Below are 20918 nucleotides of genomic sequence, written 5' to 3'. Positions count from 1 at the left end.
GGTGAATACTGCAAAATATTTTCAATGTTATCATTTTGTATGGCCGACATACAGTAGTGTTGCCACGTATTTAGGGACTCGTGTTGTAAAACTGAAAATACAATTGAATCCTACTTTTTTAGGACCGCTGCATTTCCTTATGTCATTGTCCTAGAGAAAGTAGGTGCGACTCCTCTTTTGATAATAGCTCTAATCAAACATTTTTGGTTGTTTCATGAGGCTTGTTTCTTAGGCCGACACAAAGATCAGTAAAACATGCATATTTTCTTTCAACTTGCTTTTTGATTCACATCAAAGAAGGCAATGCCATCAAACTTTAAAGGTATACACAGTTTTTTCTTTAATCACTACAAATGCAGATACCGTATGAGTTGGGTGGTGGTGGGAATCATAATTGAGAACTATGTAGGCACGATCGCGATTTTTCATCCTGTCCTTTTTAATGGTATTTTTCAGAATTAATTATTGGCATAAGATTAGTGGCTGTGAGTTTCCCTTATGGCACAACAGAAAAAGCAATTGGCATTATATTATTAGAGTCATTACAAAATGCTAAGGTAGCGCAAATGTAGAAAATAAAACAAAAACAAAAAAAAACCAGCCGGCCCAAAGACTTATTTGTCTTATGTTATCCGAAGGAAATAGAGCATTAAAGGAAAGTGGTGAGTTTGGATTTGGAACTCACCGTTGTTGCCGAAGTCGAGTGAGTACTTGACCACGTGATAGTTATTCCACACGTAGAGGAGGTTGTCTCTCGGGTTGTAATCCACTGCGGCGATGTACTGATACGAGTTGGGGAACGGTATGTTTACGCCAGTCTCCTTGCTCTTGTCCGTGTTGTACATGTAGTCAATCTTGTTCCCCGTCCCTTCGTTGTCGTCGTCTTCATAGACAGTCTTGACTACGTACAGGACGCCGCAGATCATGAAGGCATTGGAAGCGGAGCGCTTGTCATAGCTGGTGTCCCAGGAGCCTTCGATGCGTAGGGTGTAAGGGTTGAGCTGGCTCACCACGACGCGCCCGTTGTTCTGCTCGGTCGCGTAGATCACCCACAGTCCGTTCTCGTCCACCGCCAAGTCGATGTCTGACTTGCCCCCCCAGCGGTAAGGGGAGGTGTCGTGATAGTTGGCATTGGCGATGATGGCCTCACCGCTTTTGATGCGCGTGCGGAGGTCAAACTTGACGATGTTGCGCGTGCGCTCTTTGTTGAAGAACAGCGCACCGTCGTAGACGACAAAGCCGGTGCCGTCCACGCGATGCGGCAGTTTGTACGTCGTGGTCGGCCGGCCCGCGATGAAGTCTTCCTTGGACGAGTACTCGGTCAGTGTGTCCGTGCGGTACGGTGTCCAGGGCATGTAGTAAATCTTGTCTGAGGCCTGCAGCGGGTCCTTGCACCAAGCGCCAGATTGGTGGTCGGACTCAAAGAGATGTTCGCTTTGGTACACGCCTCGCAGAATTCCAGGGCAGAGAAACACTAAAAGATGAATAACACCATTTTGACATTAGGGGCTTTCTTATGGAAGCATAAAATGTAAAATGTCAACTAGCCTGAGTTTCTCCTGACAAGTACATTAATTTTACATTGTGTCTTGACTTGGCTGAGATTGTGTTGTGATGAGCCACTATGAGAGCAGAGCACAGCGACAGATAATACCAGCATATTGCAGCGAAGACATTTGCCCGCCCCCTCTTTCCCACTTCCCCTCCCATCCCAGCTCCTCATTAGTTGTATGGCTCTTTCTTTCTGCCTTGCTCTTTCTGTCAAGCTTTTCCCCTGCTGTTGCTGCAATTGCTACAACAATGAATTCCCCGCTCTGTGTTTGGTATTCCCATCTTCAAATACCGCGGTCATGCTTTATGAGCAATGTGGGAGATGCAGGGAATTGTGGGAGGCGAGTGTGACCCGAGTCACGGGGACCCTCACTGGAATGCCGCACACAAACTATACATTACATATAAACCACACACAGAAAAAGACATGCCAGATGCTCATTTCCAATTCTCCTCGATAATGCGGTTCCATCCAGATCGTATTCGACCGACTGGGAATATTAATTGAACTCTGATTGGGTATTCCAAGCACTGGTGTCATTTTCATATCACATAGGAAGAATCTGAAATATTAAATGTCAAAGCAATCCTCTCTTCATTGGCTCATCGTAAAAGTGTGCTTGACCCTTGGAGAGTTTTGTTAAGTGACGTTCTCCCCCATACCACGGAATAATATGAAGTGTATCTAATGAGAAGCAGTGTTTCTAAATTGCCTGGACATGCTGAGCTCAGGCTAGCTTCAGATAACCACAAATGACAATAAGATGGATGGGCTTTGAACAGGAGGCCCGCAACGCTATTAAAGAACATGGACTATGGATGTCGGGCTTACCTTTTTGTTCGACCTCTGCCGGGGCCACAGAAAAAAAGTTGAAGGGAAAAACAGCCGAGGACGAAAGAAAGAGAGAAAGAGAGAGAAACAGGAGACAAAAATTGATTAACGATGCAATAATAAGGAAATCACGATAATAAAATCTCTGGTCTTCATAATTGTGGTCATATTTCATGCTAACCTTGTGAAAGTGCAAGGATGCTCTCCATGTGTGATGACTAATACAATTACATGAAGGAGGCATTATCTGACAGCTTTTCACCTCTTCTGTTACGCTCACTTACTTTCGCAACATCTTTAAAAGCTTCAGACAAAATGCACGAATCGTATACAACCGCATTTCCTCACATTGTTTAAGGGAGCATTCGTTCACTCAACTCCAAAGTACCAGGTGCTTATTTGAAGAAGGGGTGTTATTCATGCAAACGCTTGTGTAAGGGTGGTGGTGATGTCGATTAATTGGTCAACAGGACATTTTCAAACAGGAACGGAATGGGACTTCTTTTCCCCCACAGAACACGAGACTCGAAGAACTCCTCACCCAGCAAAACCTCAGAAATCACCTCAAGTCTTTCCTCTGTAAAGAGGCTTTTCATTTACCTTCAGCACATTAAAAAGGGAAGCCTTTTTAAATTTACTTTCCCCCCCATTAAAATGAATTAAAATGCAATGAATCTGTTCCAGCCCCCCAAAAAAAGACCACATTTTTGGGATTAAGTTTTTAGTCAAGAAAAATTAAATACATTTTAGTAAGAATGAAAGGGAATAAAATGCTTCTAAGGGTGTAATAAATCCACACACGCGCACACACACACACACTGTAGTCCATTGGTTCGTTGATGTGTGCCTTTAAGGGGCGTGGTTTAGTGAGCGACGTCCGGTCAGTCGCGTTGGCCATTTACCACGCGATTAGTACAATTCTAGCATCTCCTCCATGGTCCTTGCCAGTGTTTTCAGTTTGTATTTGTGTGTTTGACTGTCCTGTTCAATAAAGGTGTAAAAGTGCATCGGCGATAGTCGCTATCCTGTTTTTTCCCCACTTTACTCAGAGTCTCTGAAGCTCGCTCATGAGAACAAAAACAACAATTGTTACACGCTGCCGTCACGCTATATGTTGCGCTCATGCAGTTATCTGTTCTACCTCGTGGAAATGTAATTACAAGGCCGTATAGTACAGATATTAAAGTATCCTCGTTGCTCCATTTGTTATTTTCTTCCTGAGTGGAAAAATGGGGGTGTCAATTTGGGTAAAGTTATTTATTCGTTCATACGGGAGGCAACTAATTGAGGCACGGCATCTATTAGAGCAGAGAGTTGAAGGACATGGGCTTGCTTAACAGATCTTATTCATAGTACAGGATAGACCAGGCAGAAATACGAAATGGCCTGAGGATGCAAGCTTTTAAAATGTATGCTAATAGCAACAGCAGAAAAGAAAACCACAAAACGGATGTGATTACCGGGACGAAGCATTAAAAAGCGAATGCTTGGTGGACGTCAAGTCCACTGCGCGACTCTTGTGCATGATTGCGCAGATGTGTGGGATCGGGCTGATTGTGCTGCTTTGCTCCGTTCCCAACACCCAATTCCCTCTCTATTATAGTCAAAGCGCTCTCCTCAGAGCTCACTTTGGCTGAGGGTTATTCACGTTGCCCCCTCAGTGAAATGTGCACACTTCCTCAGAGCCTTTAAAACATATGAATTCCATTCCACCTTTGTCCCTCGGGGGGTGGGGGGGTGGTGGCTTGTGAACATAGCAGAAACCTAATCCCGCGGGCACTTCCCTTTGTGTCTGGCAAGACTGTTAGCTACCTGCTGAATGGGAGTGCTCCCCAGAGAGCAGAAGACGCACAGGTGATACTTTATCAAAGGTGGAAGATTTGGAAGGAATCGGGTCCCATTTGTTGTGCAGCACAAGGACACTACACGACTCCACGCAAGGTGGCCACATTGCATTTAACACATTCAAGCCAAGACTCATCAGCACCCACAAAGGCGTGTGACGTGCAGAAACATATGGAAACGCATACACACACGCACATATGCGAGCGCTAAATCCCTAGCTCATGAAAAATGCATGGAAACTGGTGGGGCTTAGCGCAACTCCTCAAAAGCAATCTCTGGTATCGGAGATGGTGTTCAACTTAAAACAAGTGATTTTGAGAGAAGGAAAAAGAGAGCGAGATGGTCGACACCAAATTTGTTGGAACGATATCTTTCCCCGTAGAAAATAAACACAATAAATTGGTTCCATGCTCAAACCATCATGCCGCCATCATAAAACCTTTAACTGTTCTTTTCATATTAAATGAGCACTATTTTTTGTGACTTACTTTATTTTGATTGTCTTGCGGTTGCTGTAGAAAATGAAAATAGACCCCTCTCTAATGTTAAAAAAAAGAGACAATGATAAATAGTTAAATACTTTCCCCTAAAATAATGTGACCTAAAACATGTACAATTCAACTGAAAAACCCCCGAATTAAATTACTTGTATGATTTATCATAAGCTGGTTACATAAGTGCGGACACCCTGAACTTAAATTTTTATTCGAAGCACCTTTTGCTTTAATCGGGGCCATTTGGTCTTTTAGGGAAAGAATCTATCTTGAGGGTTGCAAGAAGCGCAGGGGAAAAAAGCTAAAGAAAAAGCAAATTCACATTTGACTTCCGAGGTTTCACTGTTTGCCGCAAAACAAGGAGGTCGCGCACTTCTTGAAGCAGCTGTTAAACAAAGCTGGTGGTAGACTGCAAAAACGAAGGCGAGGGCAATGCTGTCGACGGGAATTCCTGACAGTTAACGACCACTTCAGTTCAACTGAGCTTGCTCCCAAAAATTTGCAAACGTGCGTGCGTGAGCGTCCAAGGTGGCAGTCCACCAATGAAAATCGAGCGTCAGCAACAAGTGAAGCAAATGGCAGCCAAAATGTCATACAAATGCCGTTCAATTTGTACCGCTATTCCTTGCGCTCCTACATTAGCCAACCTCTCAGTCAGCGAGCTCATTGCTGGACTGTTTCGAGATATCGCTCCTTGTCATTTGAATGAAGGGGCTGCAAAACATCCCTCATGAATCACAGGCTTCATATTTCAGCGCTCGGCGCAAAGCAGATGATTGAGACCTTGAGGTTTTTTCAAGGTTAAATCCAAAATACAATGTGGCTTTGTGCAAAAACAGAGAACGGACACATAATTCAGTACTGTATCTGCTTTATCATACATTTGATTGTCAAGAATGTTGTGTGTGCGTGTGTAACTGATTGCTGATGAATTGCGTCTTGAAGCAAATGAGGCAAAATGAAGTGCAACTAGCACTTCGATTCGGTTTTGTTTTTGCAATTTGCTGTCTAAACAAGAGACATTCGTGACGTCAGTTCTGGAAAGTTCTACCACATCTACTACACTTGCTGTGGCACAACTCCTTTGGGAAGCATTATTCCGTTTAGTACTGGAATTGAAACAGGTGTTCAGAACACTCAGATAGTCATTCTCCAATCTGGTAAAAATAAAAACAATGAATAATAATTGAAAGCTCCCAATCAAAACAGTAGCATAAGTAGCCTGGAGTACCTAATGTTCTGCCCGGTAAGATCTGTATTCGCGTTATTTCAGAGTGGTGATGCAATCTAGTTAGCATTTCTTATTTATTTAAAGGAACCAAAATAATATAATTCATACATAATAGTAATATCATACATTATTAAATAATTATAATGATTCAAATCCTCCAAAATGTTCTTGCTTACAAGAACAGCTTATGCTTTCCCATTCCTCTTTTCTTTTTTCTTTTTTCTTTTTTGCAAATACACACACACACACACACACACATGCACACACGCAGCAGCAATATTCACCTTTGCAGCGGTGTGAAGATAATTAGCATTTTTATTGAAAACGTATGCTTTATTAAGGATGTATTGGACTAGGCGGAAAGACAGTGTGAGTGTCTGTGTTTCCGTATGTAATGTGTGTGTCACCGCAGGGCACACGTGTGTGTGTGTGTGTGTGTGTGCGTGTGTGTGTGCGTGTGTCCTTCTGCAGATGACAGGAGCCTTAGCACGATTATCTCTAATCTCCAATCAGCCTGCCATAGCCCAAGGTCAATTACAGGCATTTTTTTTTTTTTTTTTTTTTTGTCTTTCTTACTTCACGATTGTCTTATTTCCTCGCTTGGCCCGCTCCTCCTCACCTGACATTCTTCCATTTCATTCCCTGCTTTTCTACTATTTCCTCCATCTCAGGGTCTGTCCACCCTCTCCACGCGTCTTTTATCAGTTAATTCTGCTCTTTGTCTGCTGGCCTTGTCTAACCCATTTCACTCTATCGGCGTTTCGGCTGTCACTCTGCCTCCTTTGCTCTCCTTCTGTTCCTCTGCTTCCTTTTTCCATCTCGCCTTGCCTGTTGTAGAAAACACACACATACACGAATAGGCCCTCTCATGTCATCATGATGGAGTTCTTCCAAGGCTCCAATTTGACAGAAGTCTTTAATTGGCCAGAAAAGAAGATGATTTTATCTTTTAATTAGCTTTCCTTCCGCGCAAATCGCTATTGTCTAAAATAGACAGTGCGGGTATTGCATAACATATCACTGACTTTTTCTGATTAATACACTAAATGTGGTAGTAGGCTAATTGCTTCATAACTGCAGTTGGAGAGCCACTGTGATGATGATGATGAGAAAACGGATAGACATGATCCCAAGTGTTTTTAATAGATGAACATGAATAAAACAACGGATATCGTTATATAGACGTTTCCTGCGCTGTAGCTGAGATGAAGCGTAGCCGTGCATGCGTGCTGCATAGGAGCCGCATATTTTCCAATTGTGCATTGACATATTTTTAGTGGGCCTGCACAGCCTCCAGCCAGTATATACAGTACAGTTGGCAAACGGCCGCCCGAGCTCGCCGGCTCGATTGGCACGCAACTGTCAAACACTCGTACCGCGGAGAGCCGGAGAAGGGAAGAGCCAAAAAGAGGGAGAGCACTTGATTTTCGCTTTGGCAAACGGCCAAAATCCAGCAGAGCAGCGAAGAGCGCTGAGGACTTGTGCAAGTACTTCAAGCCAAAAAGACGGGTCGGGACGATGGGGCAAATTTCCCTGAAAGCTCCAGCGTGCATAATGTAATTACCTGTTTTACAACCCTCTTTGAAATTTGCTTACGGCGCCGCGGAGAGGAGAACGTACCTACTGCTGCTCCAACCCGCGGAACGCCGGCGTCTCTTTGGAGTGACGCTCATAATCAAGCGCTGATTAACACCAGATGGTTGTGGCGGTGATCGCCAGGGGTCAAGTGTTGTCCCGCTGCAAGTGGGCCACTTTCGCTACCTTTAATGCACGGGGGAGGTATGAAGTCGCTCGTCGCAACTTTGGCTCCACACGTGCACAAGTGCAAGCCTGCCTGATGAGCAGTAGTGGGCCAATTTAGTTGTTTAGCTTTAAAAAGGAATGAGCGTCGTCATCAATTCGTCAATGAATTGATTGTTTATTGGATGGAATTCAATGTTGATGAATTGTGTCTTGAAGCAAGTAAGGCAACATTGAGTGAACTGAATGCAGTCTCAACTAGCGTTTGGTCCAAATACAAAGATTTTTTTGTTTGTTTCTTTGTTAAAACAATGGAATGGAAGAACACATTGCAGAGGAATTACAGGATTTTTGCCATCTATAATTGATATAAAATCACTCCTTAACCTCCCGTATTGTTGATGGAAATTGAGTCAAATGACTAGTACAGACTGTATTTTTCCACGTTAACGTCGTAAAGTTCCAAAATATATAAAAATGAAAATATAATTTAAAAATAAAATATCTGATTGTACTGTTGAATTTTCAATTCCTCATCCTTTGGTGGGTATGTTGGATATGGGTTATGGTTTGTTTGCTTGTGTAGGCTGGAAATTGTCATTTCTGCATCGACGATAAAATGTAAAAGCGGAAAGGGAACTACAATTTTCCTATAATGCTTAACGGATAGCATTGTGCCATGTTAATTACTGTACATGCTGTCTCTGTTTTGATGTCACTGTATTTACATAACTGGGAACGGCTCCTGCCACAAGGCATAAATGCCAGCCTCTTCATTGGACAAATAATGTACCGATTCTCAGTCAACCGGGGCAAGGTAATCTACAAAAAGTTGAACTGCGGCAAGTGGACTCTCCTTGGTTGTAGCAAATGTTTCACCTTTAATCCCAAAAGGTCCCTTCACTTCTTCAAATAGGTTGACGCCATAACTTGTTGTCAGCTTACAACAATGTCCTGACATCTCTCCCCCAAAGATCGTCTGACCCGCCTGAGAAACGCGGCAACTGATGATCCGTTTCCCTCCCTGGCAGGTGAAAGACGGCACATTATGCGAAAGGATCATAATAGGCCGGCCGCACGTGGCGACAAGAACAACAAAAACAAGCCACAGGTGACCACACGCAGGGGAAAAGCCATCGCAGACAAAAATACATTTAGAAATACTGTACTATGTATGTATAAATACTACATATAAATACACTTGAGATCAAAATTCAACGTTTTTGACAGCCAAGAAGATGCCCTCTCCAGTTGCCTCGATTACATTTTTTGGGTGGCATAAGCTTAGTATTTGCTGCACTGTAGAGCCGTTTTTAATATTTTTTTTTATTTGTGTGTGCGCGAAGTATACTTGCACGCGTGCATATTGTGGAGTTAATCTGAGAGTATGTACAAAACAGAATTGTCTTTCTGAAGGCCGCATTGTTGATACAGCTCTTGTGTTGAATTTCATGAGATGCTGAATGAAGCAATCTGCTTTTGGATGCAAACATGACCACTTGTTGGTTTGAAAGGCGCACGTTGAACTCGACCGACCTATTTCACAAAATGGCTCGCTTCCATTGATCTGTCTTGATTTACAGCAGCAATTTGGAGATATTTCACTGCTTAATGTCTCGTAAAATGTATCTGGCCAACAAAGCCGCTGACAACATTGATTTGCAATGTCAAGCGCGGCGGCTTGATCAGAGAAGGCTGGATCTTCGGACAGGAGTATCTTATTCCGAGCCTCGGACATTATTGCGCCTTTCAAGGAAAATTGATTTCATAAATATTTGAAGGATACAATACGAGGGCTAGTCTGGCTTTTGACAGTGAGTCCCGCTCGAGGTTTTCTCGGCGAAACTATTTGTTCGTGTGTGTGGATTGTGAGGTTGAGTGGCGCATTCAAGCCTCCATAGCAGGACGGCACGTGTGCGAAGTGTGCGAGCGCCACAAAATAAATGCCATGTGACATGGCATTGTGTCAGGGTTTGAAATATCTGGAAATGATGGACGTACTTCAACCAAGTGACGATAAGCGGAACGGAAGATGAATGAATGCATGAATGAATGAATGAATGAGCTTCAAGCTAGCACCGCCACTGGTCCATACAACAGTTTTGGGCTACTGCATATTTCTCATGGCCGAAGAACAAACAACAAACGGCCGGAGACAGCTTATGTGTCGCCGGCCTACCTGATCCCTCACAAAATGTTTATTAGTTGTCATGCATCTGCTAATGATAACAATCGTTTGTGTCTTTTATTCTTATTTCATATTAAACATTTTTTAAAAGTTACTTCTGTGTATGACTACAATTGAGTGTGAAAATTAAACCAGAAGTATCTCTTTTACGACTATCAAAAAGTTAAATTCCGTTTTCTCTTGATTTGCCAATCTTTTCCTGTGGCATTTTTAACGGACAATTGAAATGGCTTTATAGTTGGAGGTTGCCGTGGTGTTTCACTGACACTCTATGACCGTTATTTTTTTGGAAAACGCTGGTATGGAATATGTATTGCTGCTTTGTGTCGCAGCAATAAAAAAACAGGCATGCATTTGCAAGAACAATGCGAGCAGATCCATTCAAAGGGAACAAAATGAAGTAAAAACATCCGCACTCTCACTTTTAAACCTTTGTATGTGTGCGGCGCCCACCCGTGCTTGGTAGGGCATTAAACAGGTATCAGGTTGTGTTTCCATCTGCTCCAGAGAGCACTCCGAAAGTCCTATTATTTAATCCGCTGGTCATTGTAGACGCCAGGCAAGAGACGTTTAGCCAGACATAATTGAATGCTTCAGAGTGGGCAATCGCCTTGGCCGCTGGACGGATTTCGGTGTCAAGCTTCGCTCAGAAAAAGACTCCTAAGAAGTATCTGATATCTGTAGCACTTTGGGAAACGTTCAAAGGACACACATGCTTTTGTGGCACATTCATGGTGACATCATGCATTATGACCGCAACGGAGTGTTACCGAATTCTAACCGAATGCTTAAAGCTCCCCAAACAGCTGTTTCATGCGTTCTCATAAAAATCCATTTACAATTTACTGGAATGATACAATATATACAACCCCAATTCCAATGAAGTTGGGACGTTGTGTCACACATCAATAAAAACAGAATACAATGATTTGCAAACCATGTGCAACCTATATTGAATTGAATACACTATAAAGACAAGATATTTCATGTTCAAACTGATCAACTTTATTGTTCTTAGCAAATAATCATGAACTTAGAATTTTATGGCTGCAACACGTTCCAAAAAAGCTGGGACAGGTGGGCAAGGTCGATGTGTAAAGGATATCACAAGCATTTAAATCAGCACAAAAGAATTCAACGTTTTTTAAAAAAGATTGCAAATTAGGGTGCAAAGTGGGTGGCTTCAAACAAAAGGTGTTCTGTCCTGAGTTGTTGAACACATCTAGATGTAAATACAATGAAATAAAAGCTGGAATTCTGAACTTCTTTCTCAGTTTCATCTTTTGATCTGAAATCCAAATGTCTTCAGTATAAAACAAAAACACAGTAATTGACCTTGGCATTCCAATACTTTTGGAGGGGACAGTATGTTTGTCTTCAACAACTGCTCCAAATCAGAACAAAGCTGTTTTCCATATTGATATTAAGGAGAACAGAGTTCAAAGTTTATCTACATATCAAATATTAATGAAAAATCCAGTTTGGACCAGCTCGAATAGCTTGGGCATTTCCAATCCATCCACCCATCCATCCATCCATCCATTTTCTATGGTTTATCCGAGGTCGGGTCACGGGGGCAGTAGCCTTAGCAGGGACGCCCAGACTTCCCTCTCCCCAGCCACTTCATCCAGCTCTTCCGGGGGGATCCCGAGGCGTTCCCAGGCCAGCCGAGAGACGTCGTCTCTCCAGCGTGTCCTTGGTCGTCCCCGGGGTCTCCTCCCGGTGGGACACCTCACCGGGGAGGCGTCCGGGAGGCATCCGAATCAGATGCCCCAGCCACCTCAAGTGGCTCCTCTCGATGTGGAGGAGCAGCGGCTCTACTCTGAGATCCTACCGGATGACCGAGCTTCTCACCCTCTCGCTAAGGAAGAGCCCGGACACCCTGTGGAGCAAACTCATTTCGGCCGCTTGTATCCGGGATCTTGTTCTTTCGGTCACGACCCACAGCTCGTGACCATAGGTGAGGGTAGGAACATAGATCGACCGGTAAATTGAGAGCTTCTCCTTTCGGCTTAGCTCCTTCTTTACCACAACGGACCGATACGAAGTCCGCATCACTGCAGACGCCGCACCGATTCGCCTGTCGATCTCCCGTTGCATTCTTCTCTCACTCGTGAACACGTGACCCCAAGATACTTGAACTCGTCCAGACTTCCCTCACCCCAGCCACTTCATCCAGCTCTTCCAGGGGGATCCCGAGGCATTCCCAGGCCAGCCGAAGGATTTATTCTCTCCAGCGTGTCCTGGGTCATCCCCGGGGTCTCCTCCCGGTGGGACGTGCCCAGAACACCTCACCGGGTTGGCGTTTCGGCTTAGCTCCTTCTTTACCACAACGGATCGATACAAAGTCCACGTCACGGCAGACGCTGCACTGATCCGCCTGTTGGTCTCCCGTTCCATTCTTCCCTCACTCGTGAAGACCCCAAGATACTTGAACTCCTCCACTTGGGGCAGGATCTCATCCCTGACCCGGAGAGGGCACGCCACTCTTTTCCGACTGAGGACCACGGTCTCAGATTTGGAGGTGCTGATTCTCATTCCAGCCGCTTCGCACTCGGCTGCGAACCGCTCCAGTGAGAGTTGGAGATCACGGCTTGATGAAGCCAACAGAACCACATCATCTGCAAAAAGCAGATATACAATACTGAAGTCACCAAACGTGAACACCTCTACACCTCGGCTGCACCTTAAAATTCTATCCATAAAAGTTATGAACGGAATCGGTGACAAAGGGCAGCCATGGCATTGTCCAACCCTCACCGGGAACAAGTCCGACTTACTGTGGACCAAACTCTGACTCCGGTCGCACATGGCCCGTATCAGGGGGTTCGGTACCCCATACTCCCGAAGCACCCCCCAGAGGACTCCCCGAGGGACACGGTCGAACGCCTTCTTCAAGTCTACAAAACACATGTAGACTGGTTGGGCGAACTCCCATGGCACCCTCGAGGACCCTGCCGAGGGTGTAGAGCTGGTCCACTGTTCCACGACCAGGACGAAAACCATAGTGCTCCTCCTGGATCTGAGATTCGACTTCCCGACTGACCCTCCTTTCTAGCACCCCTGAATAGACCTTACCAGGGAGGCTGAGGAGTGTGAACCCCCTGTAGTTGGAACACACCTTATGGTGTGTTCTTAAAAAGGGGGACCACCACCCCAGTCTGCCAATCCAGAGGCACTGTCCCCGATGTCCATGCGATGTTGCAGAGGCGTGTCAACCAGGACAGCCCCACAACATCCAGAGCCTTTAGGAACTCTGGGCGAATATCAGCCCCCCCTGGGGCCTTGCCACTGAGGAGCTTTTGAACTACCTCGGTGACCTCAACCCCAGAGATAGGAGAGCCCGCCTTAGAGACCCCAGACTCTGCTTCCTCATGGGAAGGCATGTCGGGGGAATTGAGTAGCTCTTCGAAATATTCTCCCCACCGACTCACAACGTCCCGAGTCGAGGTCAGTAGCGACCCATCCCCACTATACACAGTTTTGGTGGTGCACTGCTTCCCCCTCCTGAGACGCCGGATGGTGGACCAGAATTTCCTCAAAGCCGTCCGGATGTCTTTCTCCATGGCCTCACCGAACTTCTCCCATACCCGTGTTTTTGCTACCGCACTGTCCCCGATGTGCATTTCGCTTGGCCAGCCGGTACCCATAAGCTGCCTCAGGAGTCCCACAGGCGAAAAAGGCCCGATAGGACGCCTTCTTCAGCTAGACGGCATCCCCCGCCGCTGGTGTCCACCAACGGGTTCGGGGATTGCCGCCACGACAGGTACCGACCACCTTACGGCCACAGCTCCGGTCGGCCGCCTCAGCAATGGAGGCGCGGAACATGGTCCACTCGGACTCGATGTCCCCCGCAAACCCCTCCACCACGAAAAGGTGACGGCTCAAGGAGGGGACCTTTAAATTCAGATCAGAAAAAAAACAAGATTATGTTTTCAAGCGTGCTCCCTGTGAATTCAAATTAATGTTGAATTGGTTCATTATCTTTTTGTTCCTACAAAGAACGTCTACCTCTTATCCTAATGTTGCAAAAATCGAATCCATCTGGGGTTTGTGAGCTACTTTGAAAACCTCGTGTGTTCGAAAGGCAAGCACGGATGGAATCCATTCGCAATTGCCCCGTTAAACTACAACAGAAGTTGCGGTTAAAGCCTTGCCGTTGGACAAACCCTCAAAGCTTAAACGTGACAGGAAACATCAAGGACCAAATAGATGTCTTCAAACCACAAGGCTTTACTTTGAACTCCCAAACATTTGCCGAGCCCAAAGCTGGAACCCAGATTCTGACGAAAGTATGTTGAAAGAAAAAAAAAACCAAACGTTTCACACATGTCCCAGGAAGGTTTCACTCCAGTGGATACAACCTCCCAGACTGTTATCACTCGGTCAAAGGTCATGTGGCCATCCGTCATCAATGGACTTCTCATACTCCCCCCCCCTCAGACTTTTCCCAGCGAGCAGCAGGCCACCGTCATTGCTCATCAGCACATGACGAATACCCATTTTCATGAATTCACAGTGGCCGATCCCGGATTTTGGCTGATGCACATTTCACTGATTTTTGCATTTGGTCTTCCATCTATGCTCATTCCCTTCCAAAACAAGAGGTGCCAATAAATCACTCAGAAAGTCAGAAATCATTCGATAACAATTTCCTATTTTTTTGTACTAATTTGAGGCGGTCTCGACCTGCACAGCATCTTGAGCGCTGCTTCTAATATTGTTCCACCTCTCGTGCGTTATATACTGTACATGAGCATAATAACAGATTAACGATCGTTAAGAATTTGGTCCATTGTGTGGAATTGATTGTTGATCGTTGTAGAGACCAAAGTGACTGCAGTACTTGGCTGCAACGAGCAGAAGCGCTGTTGATTCAGTCTCGACTAGTCTGGAGCTTCAAGAGGAACAACTTGATGTCAGATATGGCCTCCATTCCTACAAATGTAATTCTATTCTAGTCTGCTAGACAGCAGAAGGTATACACTTAATCTGGGTGTCCACTTTTAGTGGCGATTTCGTGCGTTGGTGTACCTTGATATATTCTGGTCACACGTACATGTTTGAGCCTTGGCTCAATAAAGGTTGCGAAACACTGCTTTAGATTGTTTTCAAGCTCCTATTCTTAAAAAAAAAAAAAAAAAAAAAAAAAAGGAACAAGTAACGTTGCATGCTTTATGTACATTTAATGTGAAGAGGTTTTGGTTGGACCACACACCACACTTCAAGGCATTTGTTATATTTCTTATAGTGAGCATGTTTTAAATTCCCATATTTCACATTAAACATCATTTCCAGAATATTCTCTGTCATCTAACATTCATATCAAAAAATGATGAGTGGATCATTAATGTTCCCTTTTGTTAATCAATCCATAAATATTTCTCAATATGATGCATGCACTTCTGCACCATTCCAATCTCGTTCGGCAATGGTAACGGCTCCCTTTATGCACAGGTCTACCTAATATTGCTGTGAGTTTTATATCATGAAAAGAAAGATACTTACTGTAAGGAACACATTCGTACTGGACCTCCAGGTACTTGTATGTTCCGGGACACGGATCCGGGAAAACATCTGGGCCGGCCACCACGGCGCACTGGGTTCGGTTGTTGCATCTACGCAGAGAAGAAGCCGGCATATATGTGAACAAACATACACAGACCTTGACATGGCGTAAACTCCAAGATATTACGAGCGATACACCACAAACAATACAAGGCGCGCACTGCATCAAAAGACCTTTTAGACTGACCCTGAGTGCAGCCGAAATGGTCTTGCTGAGAGTAGGTGAGTGCAAGAATAAACATTCAGGTGGCTCTCAAGGACACTTCTGTTGCTGTGTGAGCGCACGTGTTGCGCAACCCTTTAGCGTGTGTTCAGAAGGACATTTTGGAAAGTCCACAAAAGGAAAACGCTAGGACGAGCACTTTTCACCTGGAACGCTAACTTTTATGGCTTTGAGAGCATTTTGACACACACTCCAGATAATGAATTTCAATTATCTCTCCTCTGACACGAAAAAAGTCAGTATTTCTCTTTCTTGTTAACACGGGTTTCAAAAGGCAGAGCGCACTTTGTGTATTTACACATCCACACAGTCATGTTTCGCATGCTTGTTGGATCACTGTTGAAACAACATTTTGAAAGGGCAAATATGACCTTTTAAATGCAAATGTTTGCATTAAAAAAGCTATTTCTCACAAGCAGCAATGATTTGTGGGTTGCTTAGATTTTGGTCACAAACGCATATATCTCAATGGAAACTCCTGGTCTTAAAAATAATTAGTCACACTATCTGAAAGAAGAATGTGCCGACTTGGGACACATGAGAAAGAAGACCTATTTTAAGGCAGATGAGGAGTTATTTCTTTCCTCTAGTGCATATTTTCTTTCAATTAGTACAATCCTCAGTCTTTCCCTCTGTGCACCTGTCAAACAGGCGACATTTACATTAAAAACATTCCGATTTCTCCCATTGAGATATTTTTTTAATGAGCCTGTCAAACCCGCCTCAAGTCTCTTCTGCTGCAGTGTCACCGTGTCATTTGCATATCATGAAATATGCATGAAAACTAATTTAATTTGGACTTGACTATTCACATGGAGCACGCTGAACTGTGAGAAATCCTGCAGGATCTGGTTTGCGTGCGCTGCTGACCGCCGCATCTCAGCACTCCAACAGGTGGAAAAGTCGATTTGTTGCCATGTCTGTCATATTCTAATAACAACAGCCCGCAGTCCTCACGCCGCTCACCCTCCCGTCTTTTGTCTCGCATCTCTGCTTTTTAATTTCTTGCCCCGGTGCCTTCATCATCGGTCACCTGTCACCAGCGCAAGTTGCAGACTGCGCGTGTGTAAATGTGTATGTGTACGCCGGCGTTGCGGGGCGGCGCAGCGTTCGTTGCTGAGAGCAGCAACCGACTGGACTCGGGGAAAAAAAAAAAAAAAAAGTGTCTTGCTTAACGACCTGCTAGCTGAACAAATGCTCCTCTAGTTAAGATGGCAGCGATCGCATCAAGCTGTTGAGCCCGTTCTCACCACTTTGGTGGCCATTTGTACCAAATGGAATGTGCTGAATTGAGCAGAATGCTGACATACTGTATTGCTGTTTATATCCATCGGCTATAATTACAATTTAAAGAGACCGATCCCGCCATATAAACATATTTGCCAGACCGCACAGCAGAGCAGATGGCATCTGTAAAGCTTACGGTGTATTTTGAAGAGAAGGTGCTGATGTATGTAGCACAAAGCATTTGAGAGCGAAAGCATTTCATATCAAAATACACATTTGGCCTGCTTTCAGTTGTTTAACTTCATGCTAGCAAAATTTGGAAAGTGAGCTGCCTTCAAGAAGCAACCTTGCAGAAGGAATAGAAGATGTAAATATCTTTGAAGAGAGTAAAAAGGCAGACGATTTGGAGTGCAAGTGAGCATGTTTGTTTCTGCTTCTTGACAGCTCAGGTCCTCGAACTTTCCCGGCTGAGTCACAAAAACACGGAAGGTTTTCGACTGCTATTTTAATTAGAAGGTCTCGAGCAAAGATTTGACATCATCTTTCCTGCTTGCTCCATCACTTCCTCGGCTATCACTCCTTCCTTCTCTATTTTTGTCTGCGCCATCTTTCTTCATCTCTCTCATCTCCACATGCTGTCTAAGCCAAGATCATAAACCAATTTCTATCGCTGCCATTGCCTTTATCCTTCCTGCCAGAGAATTATTTTTCTCCCTCCCCTCATCTTTGTCTCTCATTCCATCTGTCTGTTGATCAGTCTTCAAGCCACTTTGCAGCAGAGATATGTTTGCTAGACTTCCTATTCCCCCCGCTCCTTCCTGCCCCTCAGTGTGTCCTCCTTAATATCTTTTGCGTTCCAAACCTCCCCCGGAGCATCGCATCATCTACATCCCCTCGCCCCCTCGTTGCCGCCATCTTTCGTCAAGCTTGTGCTGACGTCACAGTTCAGTCTGAGTCATATCCAAATCCGCCTCCCTTATGTCCGCTGCGCCTCTCCCCCCCTCTTTATCTCCTGATGTGTTCACCCAGCAAAAATTCATGAGTTGCGTTTTGCCCTCGTGATGAATTTTGTGTGCACGCGTGTATCCGCCTTCCTTCAACATTCTTTCAACAGTAGAAATGGCTCTATCTGTTTCTCCCGTGCTTTGCCTGGTGTTGGCAGAAAAGCTCCCCCCTTTCTTTTCTTTTTTTTTTTTAATTAGCATGACCACATCAAAACAAGGCAGTGGCCTGGATACAGCCTTGCCTGCTGGCTTTCTTCCCTGCGACACACACACAAACAAACGAGCAACAAAGCTGAGCTGCGGCAGACAGGCGAAGACGGAGCTGCGCTTGTGCAACGGGTGCGGCTGTAGTTATCGTCTGTGATGTTTTTCACTTTGTTTGGCAGGCGTCCCGTCACTCCGTCCCTGCCTCGCTTCCTCACGTGAACAGAACTGACTAATGATTTGATGAGGCTGACGGAGCCGCTGATGGAGCTGTGCACGCGTGTGAGTCTGCAAGTGTGCCCATGTTTGATGAATGTGTGTGTGTGTGTGTGTGTGTGTGTGGTGAGGCGGGAGCAGATTCAAAATGGAATAAATATTTGTGAGTGCGTGTGCATGTGTGTGTGTGTGTGTGTGTGTGTGTGTTGGTGTCAGCTTGCAAGTGCATGCTGGAGTGCAGATGTGTTGAAGAACTATATAATTACAGCGTAAGTGAGCGCTGGGAGCTAATCTTCATGACTTGAAAGAGGTGTCTGAGAGTGAGTGACGCACAAAGTCTCTGGAATCAACATTTAAATAGAACACGGTATGGACATGCTAAACGCATAATGTGGATGCAAGCCATTATGTGCTATCTTTTGCTTCCACTCCAAAGTATCGGCTCAACTCTGCTACTACTGCGGGCAGCTGGGAAAACCGGCCCATATTGAACGCATCAGTAGGAATGAGACACGCTAACAAACAACAGCCATGGAGAAGAACAAAGATCTCCTGTATTTGCTGGCTGCCGGCCATGACTAGGAGCACATTTTATTCGCAAGGAGGCTGAGGGCAGGAAAAAAAACGCGGACCGCTGCAGCAAAGCGGAGACAGTGGAGTATAATACTGCAGAGATTATAAGAGACTTCGGCCTGGCACATTTTGTATCGTAACCCAAAATCCAACCATCCATTTTCTGAGCTGATTCTCTTCACAAGGGTCGTGGGCGTGCTGGAGCCTATAAACAGCTATCATCAGGCAGGAGGCGGGGTACACCCTCAACTGGTTGTCAGCCAATCGCGGGGCACATAAACAAACAACCATCCGCACTCACATTCACACCTACGGGCAATTTAGAGTCTTCAATGAACCTACCCTGCATGTTTGGGGGATGTGGGAGGAAACCGGAGTGCCCGGAGAAAACCCACGCAGGCACGGGGAGAACGTGCAAACTCCACACAGGCGGGGCCGGGGATTGAACCCAGGTCCTCAGAACTGCGAGGCAGACGCTCTAACCAGTTCTCTACCGTGCCGCTGAAACCCAAAAATCTGTGTCGCCTTTGAAACGGCAGAACTGTGACTCCAAATAGAGACGATGCCATTATAAAATATATTTTTAATCAACTGTCACTTAATCTTTACATCAGGGACGAGGCAGGAAAACAAGAACACACAGATTTGCCCATTCTCTGATCTTTGCAGAAGAGGCACTCGATAGTTGCCTTTTATATTGAGCAGGGCAACACTGATGTGATGTATTGCAATCAGAGATTGTTAGGAGGGAGACTCGTGAAACACGTCGACAGCCATTACTTGCTTCCCTCCGCTGGTGAAATTACCCAGAGCTTTATGTCCTAATGTTTTATGCACGTTGTATCTGTGCAGTTTGTGTCGTTACTGCCGTTTATACGGTCCCATTAAAGCGGCATTATGTAGCAACTGTACCCTCAAATAACATTTTGAATTAGGAAGAATAGTATTTGACTTCATAACCAGCGAAAATGATCCTGAGCATCCTGCAGACGCGGCCGGTGCTGATGTAAAAATCTAGCTACCTTTTGTTGTTGAATCATATAGTTTGCATTCAAAATGCAGGCAGGCAATAAAGGCCCAAACTTGCTTATTCCAACAGTACAACAACCAAACAAGCTGCATGTTAGCGAAAAGCATGAGGAAATCTTTCAAAAAAAAAAAACAAAAAAAAAAAGCATTTTTCAGTATTCGCCAAACAGAGACAAAATGCTGCGAAGCTTTTTGAGGAATTGCAGCGTGCTACCTACATTTTCCTCAAACCATCTTCCCAGTAGGTTTCATATATACGTCTAATATATACACAACCAGAAACTATTGTTATTATTATTATTACTATTATTATTATTATTCTATTATATTATTATTATATATATATATTATTATTAGCAACATTTCAATAAGGCAGTCATAAGCAAAATATACGTGAAGAAATAGAATGGACTTTACTTTTTGGAAAAACGGACGAAATAATAAACATTGTGAGTGAACTGTTCTCTACGTGAAGCAACCATTTGAAGAAATATAAACCTCCTTTCTGTCCTGCGTGCTGTTCACGACAGCTGCGGTAACCATATTGACTCTTTATTCTGCCACATAATTTCACTGCTTTCGACTTGATTTTATCAGTCGCCCTTACAAAGACAGATACACACAGTTGCAACTATCCGCCACAAAACTGCAGTAAACGCACTATTGACATCATTCTTTTGTGAAGCCTTAAACCATCTCCCAAGGTTAAAATCAAAGATAGACTGTGACACATTCTGAAAACAAATTGAGTCACAATCCTCACACTGGGAGGCATTAAAGTGTGAGCACAGAGCAGTTGGAAAAACATAAAACAGAGTGCAGTTGGTGAAAAATAACAAACGGAAGGGGGCAATGTGATTATCCTCAGGATCCTCGGGCCCTTTGGGACTCCAGGAAAGTCGTTTGACAGCAGACAGGATATTTGCTGTATGTTGCCGCGGAATAGAAATGCAGTTAGGCTGACCGTACCCTGGCTCTCTCACACCCGTAGAG

General features: G+C 44.7%; 1 protein-coding gene across 1 annotated transcript in view; it reads right to left on the bottom strand.

The window, feature by feature from the left end:
* Window positions 1–20918, bottom strand: part of adgrl3.1 (adhesion G protein-coupled receptor L3.1) — a 146915-nt gene that overhangs the window by 64140 nt on the left and 61857 nt on the right. Inside the window, 3 exon segments of the mRNA XM_061679024.1 lie at window positions 686–1474; window positions 2384–2398; window positions 15390–15499. Of these exon segments, the coding sequence (XP_061535008.1) occupies window positions 686–1474; window positions 2384–2398; window positions 15390–15499 (914 nt within the window).

The sequence above is a fragment of the Phycodurus eques genome, chromosome 6 (assembly GCF_024500275.1).
Source record: "Phycodurus eques isolate BA_2022a chromosome 6, UOR_Pequ_1.1, whole genome shotgun sequence".
NCBI lineage: Eukaryota > Metazoa > Chordata > Actinopteri > Syngnathiformes > Syngnathidae > Phycodurus > Phycodurus eques.
This window is presented reverse-complemented; position numbering and strand designations above follow the sequence as displayed.